At 61.6% G+C, this 11,007-nt stretch overlaps 1 protein-coding gene and 1 long non-coding RNA gene across 3 annotated transcripts; one reads left to right on the plus strand and one right to left on the minus strand.

Annotated features, from left to right (window-relative positions):
• Positions 1–238: 238 nt before the first annotated feature.
• Positions 239–5,478, minus strand: CHMP6 (charged multivesicular body protein 6). 2 transcript variants are annotated; one of them, XM_079133437.1, is made up of 8 exons: positions 4,717–4,833; positions 3,793–3,902; positions 3,612–3,699; positions 3,136–3,222; positions 2,445–2,510; positions 2,204–2,284; positions 1,157–1,211; positions 239–645 (listed from the first exon to the last, which is right to left on the minus strand). In XM_079133437.1, exons 1-8 carry the CDS (start codon positions 4,747–4,749, stop codon positions 590–592), a joined length of 576 nt encoding a protein of 191 aa, XP_078989563.1. In that variant the 5' UTR covers positions 4,750–4,833; the 3' UTR covers positions 239–589. The 2 variants fall into 2 exon arrangements, with proteins under 2 accessions (XP_078989563.1, XP_078989562.1); XM_079133436.1 differs by lacking the exon at positions 4,717–4,833 and adding an exon at positions 5,321–5,478 and having other exon boundaries at positions 240–645.
• Positions 5,479–5,823: 345 nt separating this feature from the next.
• On the plus strand, positions 5,824–10,350 carry LOC306657449. Its single transcript, XR_013762790.1, has 3 exons — positions 5,824–6,035; positions 7,319–8,253; positions 8,802–10,350. It is a non-coding gene; the product is annotated as an uncharacterized lncRNA (long non-coding RNA).
• The last annotated feature ends 657 nt before the right edge of the window (positions 10,351–11,007 follow it).

Raw genomic sequence — 11,007 nt, forward strand, 5'->3', positions numbered from 1 at the left:
AGGGGCAAGGCCAGGGCTCCAGGAGTCAATCTAGCAGCGACAGCTCCCTGGCCCAATGCCCACAAAGGCTGGAAGCTCGTCTGGGGTGTCAAGGTAGAGGAGCCACAAGGTTCTGAGGTGTCTGCCCCTAACCTACGGGGAAACTGAGGCACGTCAGGGTCTCCCCGGCTGCAGCTCTCCACCAGCTCATGGGCAGCAAATGAGGGAGAGGGTGGGAGGGGCCCGAGGCCTGGGGCTGCTTTCCCCACGGTGCTAGGGCCAGTGAACGGCACCAGGGACGGTGGCAGACCTGGGCCTCGGCCACCATGGGAACCACCCCGTCAGAAGCCCGGCCTGGCCAAGGGTCTGCATGTCGCTGTTTAATCCGGAAGGAGAGCAGAACAGCAGCGCCACTGTGCAATCAGACTACACCGTGAGGGGACGCTCCGGAGCCGCTGGGATGTGGGTCTGCGTGTGCTGCTGTTCCGTGCAACAGCACCTTCGGCCAGCCTGGCCATGCCGGCCTCCTGGGAGCCCTGTGGGGCTGCCACACACCCAAACTCCGTGGGCTTGTCCTTGCAGAATCCCTGCGAGTCCTGTGAAGGCTGAGCTACGAGGCTGCCACCAGGTCTGCAGGCCTGGGTCTGACCTTGACAGGGGCTTTTTCTGTGGAGGAAACAGACACATTCGTGATGTGGAAAAAACCACAGAAGATACTTCCAGAAGACTAAGCCAGAGGCCACTAGAGAAGGTCACTATGGGAGGGTGTGCCCAGCCAGAGGAGGCAAGGTACAAACAGGAAGCCAGACGGGCCCACACAGAGCAGGGGAGCCAGGCCCCCGTAACTAGCTCCAGCGAAGGGCAGGGCTCCTGGAGCCACACAGGAACAGGAAACAGGCAGATGGGACAGCGAGCAGGCCTGCTGGGGTTTCTGAGACTAATCCAGTCCACCTCAGCAAGGCCTGTGTGCTGACAGCCTCTTCCCAGGGTGGCGTCTGGATGGACCACGGGAGCCTGGGTCTGCTCTCCTGAGGCGGGCAGAGCCCTCCATGCCCTGGCTTCCCCCAAGGCAGAGAGTCATTCCACCTAGCCAGCCTCCATGTTTCGTTGTTCCCTTCTAGGACTCACTGGCCTGCATCCCAGCAAGCTCGGAAGAACAAGGCAGGGCGGTTGGTACCTGGGTGTGTTTCAGGAAGGGGCTCCGAAGGAACCTCCGGGAGCTCTAGTTGTTCCTGCAAGAAGCGGAGTGAGCTGTGAGCAGGACGTCTCCGAGGAAATGGGCCTGGCCCTCCTCGCTCAGACCTGGGCCTGACCCTCCCCAGCGCCAGGCATCCTTGGAGACTCAAACCACCCCAGGTGAGCACAGTCACTATAGTGGAGGCTGCTGCAGTGGTCCTGGGGACCCTGTGGCGCACAATGGCCAGCTCTTGGGCTGTCTCTGGAGGCCCCAGTTCACAAGGCTGGGGCCCCGTCAGAACCATGGGTTTGACTGTGCTGGTGTACATAGGTCTGGAGAAGGACAGGAACAACTGCTGGGAGGAGCCGAGGGGCCACAACCCCGGGGCAGGCCTGTGAGGAGGGCGCCGGTCCATGCAGCCTCCTTTCCCCAGAGCCTCTCTTCCCAGGCAGTTCACCAGGCTCTCAAGCCCCAGGGACAAGAGGTCATGGACCCTGAAAGGCAGTTTTGGACTGGGGCAGCAAGCAGCTCTTGGGGCACTGGGAAACCTTAGCAAACTGAGGCAGTGGCCCACAGAGATGGAGAACTCTACGTCGGGCAGCCACAGAGCTCCAGGCCCAGACGTCTGGCAGAGGCAGGATGTAGCTGCAGAATCAAACCCCCAGGGCCGGACCCGCACAGGAGTCACCAGACAGAGGCAAGAGCAACCCATGTCTGGGCTGGGAGGCTCAGCGTCACCCTGTCCAGACACAGGTCACTGCCTGTGACAGTCCCTGGGGTCAGCCCTGGAAACCACCACCCTGGCTGTCTCTTCAACCTGCTACCAGAGTCATGGACAAAGGCCTGTTTAGCACTGATGCGCGTCACTTCGGGAAGGAAAACCAGGTGCAAAACCAGGGCCCTGTGCTCAAAAAGACAGCTGCACATGCACAGGCAGGGGCCTACTGCAGTCCTGCCTCCAGGAACTGGGGTCTCATTGCTTGAGCAGTCATGCCCGATCCTGGGGTCCCACCGTCCGGCCACTGCCCCCAGCCCAGGGTCCTGTACCTGAGCGATCGCGTCCAGCTCCTCCAGGATGGCGTCTTCATCTTCCTGAGTGAAGTGTCCTGCCAACAGCTCGTCTATTTGCTGCAGAAGGAGTGGTGGGGAGCGTGCGTCAGGCTGGAGCCTGGGCCAGCCTCCCCTGGACAGCAGCAGCCGCCATGTGAGAGGGGTGGTTTGGCCTCCAGGGGCCACATGCCCCCCACATTCTCCAGGTTGGGAGGGCTCAGCACTGAGCGACACCTACCCGCTGGTACTCCACGGCCTCCTGGGTTTCGTCTAGGATCCTCTCCACGTCCTCTATAGACATCACCTGGAGATCACGAGGTTTGAAGAGTGTCAGCGAGGCAGATGACAGCCCTTGCCTCAAGGGCCAAGCCCTGGGTGCTCTGCCCTGGCTAAGTGAAGCAGGCGAGGGGCCCCTGACACCCCAGTCAGTCTGCTCAGGCAGGGCCCTGGCCTGCCTGCTGGGCTGCCAGACCTGTCTTCAGAGGCCTGGACTGCATGGCCTAGCCCTCCCTTCACCTGAGCTTGTCCTGACATCACTCTCTGGGTGGGTGACTTGATTTCAAGGGGCAAAAGTGGCACCTCTGCTTAGCTGGCACACATACCACCAATACCACACTTAGCCAAGTGACATGAACGACCTCAGCTCTCCCACAGCCCACCCATTGGCCCACTCATCAGAGCAGGAGGGAGGAGCCCTGTGCTGGGCTTCCTGAGGCAAAGAGGGAGCTTGCCACCTTAGGGGACCTTCGAGGTCACTAATGACACTGTTCTCTACCCTAGCCAGACCTCCAGGTCACTAGCACCCACAGACCCAGCCCACACAGCACTATGCGGCACCCTCCCAGGTGCCTGTGGCCCCTAGTGTCTGTGCCAGCCACTGGTGGTTCCCCTGGCCCAGCTGAGCTCCATCCCCCCCAGCAAGGACCTACCTGGTGCATCTTGTTCAGACACTCATTCCCCACCTGCAGCCCCTCCAGCACCTTCATCTCAATCTGGGTGAACTCGATGCTCTGGACCTGAAAAGGACCAGCCCCAGGTGGTCAGCAGCCCTGCCTGCTCTCCTGACCCAGAGGCAGAGTTCAGCTGTCAAGCACTGTTGAGCAGGGGCTTCTGGGTACACCCTCTTCCTGTCCACTCCTATTGCCCGTTGGGGATAGAGGACAGAGAAGGCACCAGAAGACATGCAAAGACCATCTGTGTGCTTCATGGGTAGTTCAGGCCACCCAGAGTGGAACCATGCTGCCTGGGGCCCTAACACCAGGGGCACTTGTGCCAAGTCCTTGACTCCTGACCCCGACCCACTCACAGCAGCAGGGTGGGCTCAGCCCCAGCCCTTGCTCCTGCCAGCACCAGCCTGCCCTACCCCTAAGACCATCCGGTTCCGGCAGGGCCCTCTCCTGCCTACCATGGCCTCCAGGCTGCTGATCTGGCTCTCTGTCCTGTCCAGGAGCTGCTCCCGGTACCGCTTCTTCTTGAGCAGCAGCTTGGCCCGTCTGCAGAGGAAGCCCGGCCCAGGAGTGAGGGCTGTGGCCCCAGCTGGTCCTGCCCACCAGCTCCAGGCCACCTCCCTGACCCCGCCCACTCACTCCTTCCTGCCATCTCGCAGAAGCTGCCTGGCCAGGGCCCGCTCCCGCTCCAGCTGCTGCGTGACCCTCTTCTGGTACTGTCTCAGCTTGTCCCGCTGCTGCTTGAGTTGCTGCCAAGAGAAAGTGGTCTGGTGTTAGGAGGCCCACGTCTGGGCCCTGGCCAGGCTGCCTAGCTCTGGCCATGTTGGCTGGGGGCTCACAAAGGATGCCTCAGAGGCCAGGCCACCCTCTAAAACAGCGACCTCTGAGGGGCATGTCTCCCAGGGCATGTGTGGCAATATCCAGAAGCACTTCCAGTCTCACAATGTGGGGTCCTGCTGCATCTGACCCCCCTCAATGTCCATGGCACCAAGAAGAACCTCATTCTAGTCACCACAGCCAGGCCCAGGACACAGGAGGATGGGCTGTGAGCAGCCCGTGTGCTGAGGGACAGGCTGGGAAGTGGCCACCAGTCCCTGGAAGGTTCACACCCAACAGAGAACAAGCAGCTGAGAGGTGCCACAGCCACAGTGCACATAGCCCAGCTGGGGCTTGGGAAGTCCTTCCTGTCTCCAGCGTGTGCTTAGCTTCCGCCTCCTCACTAGTGTCCACCTGAAGGGACAGCTGCTGGTGGGTGACTTGCCGTCAACCACAACTCCTTTCCGCCCCTGCTGCCCAGAGGCACAGGCACTACCAGTCTTGGCCTGGCTTCCCTGCTTAGGCCACTTCCTAGGATGAAGTGATGGTGCTGCGACCAGCAGGGCCAGGCCTCTCCGCGCTCAGGACGCCGTGGTGGTGAGCTCAGTAAGGCGGACGCCCGCCTTTGAGTGAGCAATCAGCAGACACCATCCCCCACTGTGTGATCCACAGGCCGGCCCTCCAGGGCCGGGAGGGAAGGAGCCCACCATCCAGCCCCCACGCATGGGAGGCCTGCAACGAGCCTACCTGCCCTTCTTCCCCAGCAAAACCTGCGGCCATCACTCACGCTGCTGCACGCGAACCGGGCCTCCGAGAGACCGGAGAGGAGCCCAAAGGCGGCAGGACGGCTGGAAGGTGGCAGAGGGTGACAGGCGGCACGCCCGCAGTGTGCGGTGCGTGCGTCCTGAGCCCTCGGACCCCGCAGAGGACAGGACGGTCTGAACCCTGACCCGGCACCCTGCTTTCTGGAGAGGAATGGAGGGCGGCGGGCGGCGGCGGGGCAGCCGGGGCCGCACGCGGCCACTCGTCCGGCGGGGGCTACCGGCTGAGGGCGGAACGTCGGGTCGGGAGCCAAGGCGGGAACGCCTCTCGCCGCGACCTGGGTTTCTGCGCACGAAACCACCGCTCCACTGTGAAAACCGGGGGGAGCATCAGAGGAGCCGTGGCCACGCCGGGGCACCTTCCTCTGGATGCGGTTTCCGTTCGGGTCCTTCTGGCGGCGTGTCCCCGCGGGACCCTCCCCGTCCCCCGCTCTGCTCCGGAAGCGCCGCCGCCAGCGGGCCCCGCTCGAGAGCTGGACCCCGGCCGCGTCCCGCGCCGCCCGCCCTCCCGCCGCGCCCGGGCGCCTCACCAGGATGGCCCTGTCCTGCTCGGTGACCCGGCTCTGCTTCTTGCGGCCAAACAGGTTGCCCATGGCAGCCCCGCGCCCGCCACCCGGCCGCCCCGCCGCCGCCGCCGCCCCGCGGCCACCGTACTCGGCCCCTACGGCGGCCGCGCAGGGCCCCGCCCCGCAGACCGCGCCGCGCCTGCGCGTCCCGCTCCGCCCTGCCCCGCCCCGCGGGGTCCGCCGCAGGGCCGGGCCGCGCTCGCGCTGCAGCCTCCTGGGTCCCGGCCTGGCGGCCTCGGTGATGCGCTCGGGGCCGACGAGAGCTCCTGCTTAGAGGGACCTGCGGGTTACGGAACCCAGACTCCCGGCAGCTACCTCTCCGCTGTGCGGGCGTCCCTGCCCCGCCAGCTCCGAGCGCTCGGCGCTGTTGCATCGGTGTGCAGGACCTGAGTGTTGGCCGCAGTGCTGGGCTGCGGCCGCGCCCCTGCCTTTCCGCCCTGGCCGCTCTGCCTCCCCCACGCTGGGTTCTCGCTGTGCTAGACCCAAGGAGCTGGCATGGCCAGTCCAGCTTCTGGGTGGAATCTGGCCGTGCCCCTGGCCGAAGCCTTCCTCCCCTTGGGGACAGAAGCATTCCCGGGGGTGGGAGACAGCGGCTGCTGGAGTACTGCAGCCCTGCTACGTTTGCACTAACCCCCAGGGGCCCTCTAGAACCATCGGACCTCCCACCTCCACCCCACAGGTGAGTTAAATGGGGTGGTGCTGCACACCCGCCTCAGGGCGTGGCACTAATCTCGGCAGCCCGTCCCCCAGGGCGTGGCGTCGCCCTGGGTAAGTGCTTGTGCTTCCCCTGAGCCCCTCCTTCCACAGTCGCCTCCCAGGAGGAAATACGGGGACTGTGCCCAAGGCCGAGCATTTAGTCCAGTGAGCACTCGGAAATGGTGCCAGCCACTGCAGGGATCTGTGGGCGCAGCTGGCCCCACTGTGCGTTAAGACCACACATTGTCTGCCTCGTGTAAATGCCCTCTGATAGGGACGCCTGTGTCCCCGAGAATGAACACACACTTAAAGCCAGTGCCTTGCAATTCCGCACAGCTCCTTCCTCTGGGTGACAGGACCTCCTGTGCAGGTCCCTCTGGGGAAGGCTGGAGGCCACTTGGTCTGACCTGCAGCAGTGCTTTCCAGGTTCTCTCCAGGTCCAGTGCTCCAGTCTGTGGCTTGTGCCTGGGAACGGGAGAGGCTGAGTCAAGTCCATAGTGGCGACTTACGTCAGGTTTTGGCCACCGGACCTGGAGCGCCTCTGTTGCACAGAGCAGTGTTCTAATGGGCTGCCACTTGTTTTGTTCCCAGGGACCCTCTGCGCAGCTGGGTTCCTGCAGGCCAGGGCACTGAGTGTCAGGCTGGTTGCCTGCTACAGGCTTGCCCACCTTGGCCTCAGCAGTTCTGGGATCACCTCATCCCTGTGAAACCGGAGCCCCCCTCAACAGTGGCACCCCTTCCCATGGTGTGCTTGGCAGCAGGAACAGAACTGAGGGGCCCCCTTGCTTGTGGGTCCCAGGTAGTGCCAACCACATGCAAAGGTGTGTCTTCCACATGTATAGTTGGGGATGGGTGTGCAGATCACACTGGGTGGACCCAGTTCAATAGTCGTCCCTCTGTGCTCTGCGGTCCACCTGTGCCAGGGATGCTGCAGCCTGCCCCGCTCCTTCACTGCAGTCCACTGTCGAGTCCGAGTTTCAGTCATCCAGTGAACAAGCTGTGGGGCAGGGTCCAGGGGCTGGGTGCACTGGTGTGGCAGCGGGTGCACCTACCTCAGGAACCCAGTGCCATCTGGGCTTCTATTTCAGCCTCCTGTCTAACACCCTGGAATCCACTTCCACACATATTCCCCAGGACTCTGCCAACACATATTTGAAACTCTTTGAATTCCTGGTCTGTGAACCAGGGTTTGGCAAACTGCAGCCTGGAAGCCAGATCTGGCTTTTGTACAGCCTGTGAGCTAAGAACAGTTTCACATTTTTACAGGGTTGTGAAACACACACACACCACCACCACCACGGAGGAAGGAGGAAGAGGAGGAGAGTAAGAGGGTGGACAGAGATGCCACGTGTGTGCAAAGTCTAGAAGTAGATTGTTTGTTCCTTTACAGAAAAAGAACCCAGCTTGCTGTGAGTGTTTCCTGCAGGGTCCCACGGTGCCTCTGGCCCAGAGGGCTCACTGCAGGCTGCGGGCAGTAAGAGGAGGCTGTGGAGGTCCTTGAGGGAGGTGGGGACCCCTGGAGGACCTGCTGCAGGTGGGCTCACAAGAGGGTTGCCAAGCATGGGATGCCAGTCCTCTGGGCCACTGCTACTCGGGCCACAGGAGGGTCTGCGAGTGGCTGGGGAGGCTCAGGTCGTCAGCCTCAGTTGAGTTCACGTTCATCTTTCCATCAGGGCGCCAACTTTCAAGCCAGGAAGCTGGCGAGGGTGTGAGTGGGTGGGCCCTGTCGTGCACACCTGGCCTTGGTGCGGGAGCTGCAGCAGCCTGCCCTGTGGGTATGAGGAATGGCATTCTCCGGGCCCAGTTGTCCTCCTTTCTGCGAGCCCCAGTGCCCTGAGGGCCCCGTGTCCTAATGGTCATCCTGCTGCCACTTGGGCCCTGGTGGCAGCTGTTTCCTTGTGGGTGACTCCCATAGGCCCAGGTCAGCGGCAGGCACTTCCTTGTGAGGATCAGCAGTGCAGTTCAGCCTCAGGTCAAGTCCAAAACAATGCCCAGGTTCCACCTTGGAAGACCTGTACCCTGGAGCCAGGCCTGGATGACACCTGTGTGTTGTTGTTCCAGTCAGTGGACAGAAGCCACAGTGGTCTCTGGACAGGAAAGCTACCGTGAGGACTTGCCAGCCAGCAAAGGTCTTTAACTATTGACGGGCAAACGAGAGCTCCCAAGGAGCCAGCAGACGCAATGCCGGAACAGCTGCAAGGGTTGGGACAGAGAGAAGGTAGGGAAGAAGCAGGATGTGGAGGGACCTTCCAGCTGAGGTGGGGCAGACCTTGCTGGAGGGGCCTGCAGCTGCCATGGGAAGGAACCAGGGCCCCGTGTAGAGACTGTCAGTAGGCCACTCACGGGGCGTGGTAGCCAGGAGCTCTGCCAGGCAGCTGTGGACTTTCCTGGGAGCGCACCCGTGGGGGAATCTGAAAGAAGCAGTGCACAGGTGGCTGGGCAGGTCGCCAAAGCATCTTCTGCGTGCAGGTCCACCGGCAGCGGTACCAGGGAAGGGCAGCCCCAGGGCTAGAAGGCAGCTTGTGGAGACCCCCGGATCCATTCCCAGCACCCCAAACAAACAAAACAGAAAGGGAAGCCCTGCCTCTGCTAGGCCTGCTGAGCCCACCTCCTGCCAGCTGGAGAAGCGCAGGCAGGGCCCAGCTGCATCCCCACGAGGCAGGCTGAGGAAGGTCAGCCAGGGGTAACAGCTGTGTGCACGGGGCCTTCGTGTACAAGCCAGTGATGCTGTGTGTGCCTTCTCCGCCAGGTCACCGAGGTCATATGGCTCTCTTTTGGTGTCTTGGGTTACCTGTTCTTGGAATTCAGCCACCAGGCCGGGGCTCGGCAACATGGACAGGCCTGGGTGGACTCCCAGCAGTGAGCCGTGCTGCAAGGAATATTCTAGAGCCCCGAGCACCCCTGCTGACATCAGCGGGACAGAGATGAGCTCCGTGGTGAAGACGGCCTACATCACAGATCGAAAGCTAATGAACGGCTGCTGTTGCAGGCCACTTTTGCAAGTGGTATCTTATGTGGCAGTAGATAACAGAAACCACAGGGAGGTGGCTTGGGGCGGCAGAGGGAGAGTCCAAGTGCGCACGGGAACGTAGCACTTAAATGTAAAACGCCACTGGGGCCTTCCACAGAGAAGCCCAGCTCCCCTCAGTTCACACCCGTCTCCATTTGCCAGATCACCTTTATGAGACTGTCCATCTAGGGACACTTGCCCAACTGGCCAAGACCAAGAGCCCTCACAGCCTAGCCCACTGCATGCTCATGACCCAGCTCCTTGAGAAGTCAGGACCACTCTCCACCAACCCTGGCCTGAAGACTGCTCACCGACAAGCACAGGCAGGAACCCAGGGCATGCTCGGGGTCCACAGGTCCAGCCTGGCCATGCGGCTCTGGGTGGCCCCCCAGGCTTACCTCCACGCTATTCTCCAGCTGGAATCAGCAAAGCCTTGATATTCGTAGGGGTGGCAGATGGTCACTCATCTCTCTGGACGCAGCTGGGTCTCCCTCCAGTTAAGGGGTGGCGATGAGGGGTGTAGTCTGCAGGTAGGGGAGCTGCCCACATGGCACTGCTGCTCCTGCTGCCAGGGAAGGCTTAGTGGGATTATCTGGGGCGGGTTCGAGTTTGAACAGGAAATTCTCCTTCCAGCTCTTTCCCTCTCTGTGCTCTGACAGCATAGGAACCACCTGGGAGCCCGAGAATTCAATTTACCTTTAACCCTACAACCTGTGGGGGAGCCAGATGTGAGGGTCGTGCTCTGAGAAACTCCATTTTCTTTTCTAGCAGCCCCACGTTTCCCGATTTTCTCATCTTCCTGGAACTGAGAATTTAAAGCCCTCTGTGTCATTTCTAAACTGCGGTCTTCCTAGTGCCAGCAGGAACCCGTGGCCCCCCGCAGTCCTCACGGTCCTGATTTCCACAATGATGTTGCTTTGAGCGGCCTCTCGGTCTCCCAAATATGGCTTTCCGGAAACTATTCTGGGTGACGGTAGTGTGTCTTGCCACACAGGCCAGATGACCACCCCCTGTGCTGACCAGCCTGCATGTGCACCACAGACAGGGCACACAGAAAACTGCTGGGGCCAGAGGTCTGAGGTCGGGTGTCAGCAGGCAGGCTCCTCTGCGGCTCCCAGGGAGGATCTGGTCTCAGCTCCCCCAGCTCTGATGGCAGCTGGCGACCCTTGGCTGCTTGGTCTGTGGAAGTGTCACTCAATCTCTGCCTCTGCCTTCACATGACATTTGCCGTGTGTGTGCCTGAGCCAAAATTTCCCTTTTTATAAGGGCACCAGTCATATTGGATCAAGGCCTGCCCTACACCACTGTGGCCTCATCCTAACCGATCACACCTGCAACAAGCCTGTTTCCAAATGAGGCCACGTTGCAGCTGGGTGCGGCGGCCCACGCCGGTAATCCCACAGCCTGGGGGTCTGAGGCAGGAGGATCTCGAGTCCAAAGCCAGCCTCAGCAAAAGTGAGGTGCTAAGCAACTCAGTGAGACCCTGTCTCTAAATAAAATGCAAAAGAGGGCTGGGGGCGTGGCTCAGTAGTCCAGGGCCTGAGTTCAATCCCTGGTATCCCCCTCCCCCCCCCCAAAAAAAAAACAAACAAACCCTACCAACATTGTAAGGCAATGAGGGCTAGGACTTCAACATGAGTTTTAGGGGGCACAGCTCAACCCGCAACACCGCAGCGAGGTCGTCGCTGAGTTCCGTCGCTGTTCCTGAATGGCTTCTGGCACTGGGTTGTGGGCGGCTCAGCATGACTGCAGACGGGCAGGAAGGCATGTACTGCGGAGAACCCAGGGCCTCAAAGCCGCTGGGAGTCGGAGGAACGAAGGTCAGGGAGTCCCATCCCTGGATGGTGGGGACAGCAGCTTTGGAGTCTGGGCCGTCTGCAGGCAGCCCTCTGTGACATGAGCCGACATGCAGAGGCTGTCACACAAACTGCAGGCCCACCAGTGG

This window comes from Sciurus vulgaris (assembly GCF_902686455.1).
Source record: "Sciurus vulgaris genome assembly, chromosome: 3".
NCBI lineage: Eukaryota > Metazoa > Chordata > Mammalia > Rodentia > Sciuridae > Sciurus > Sciurus vulgaris.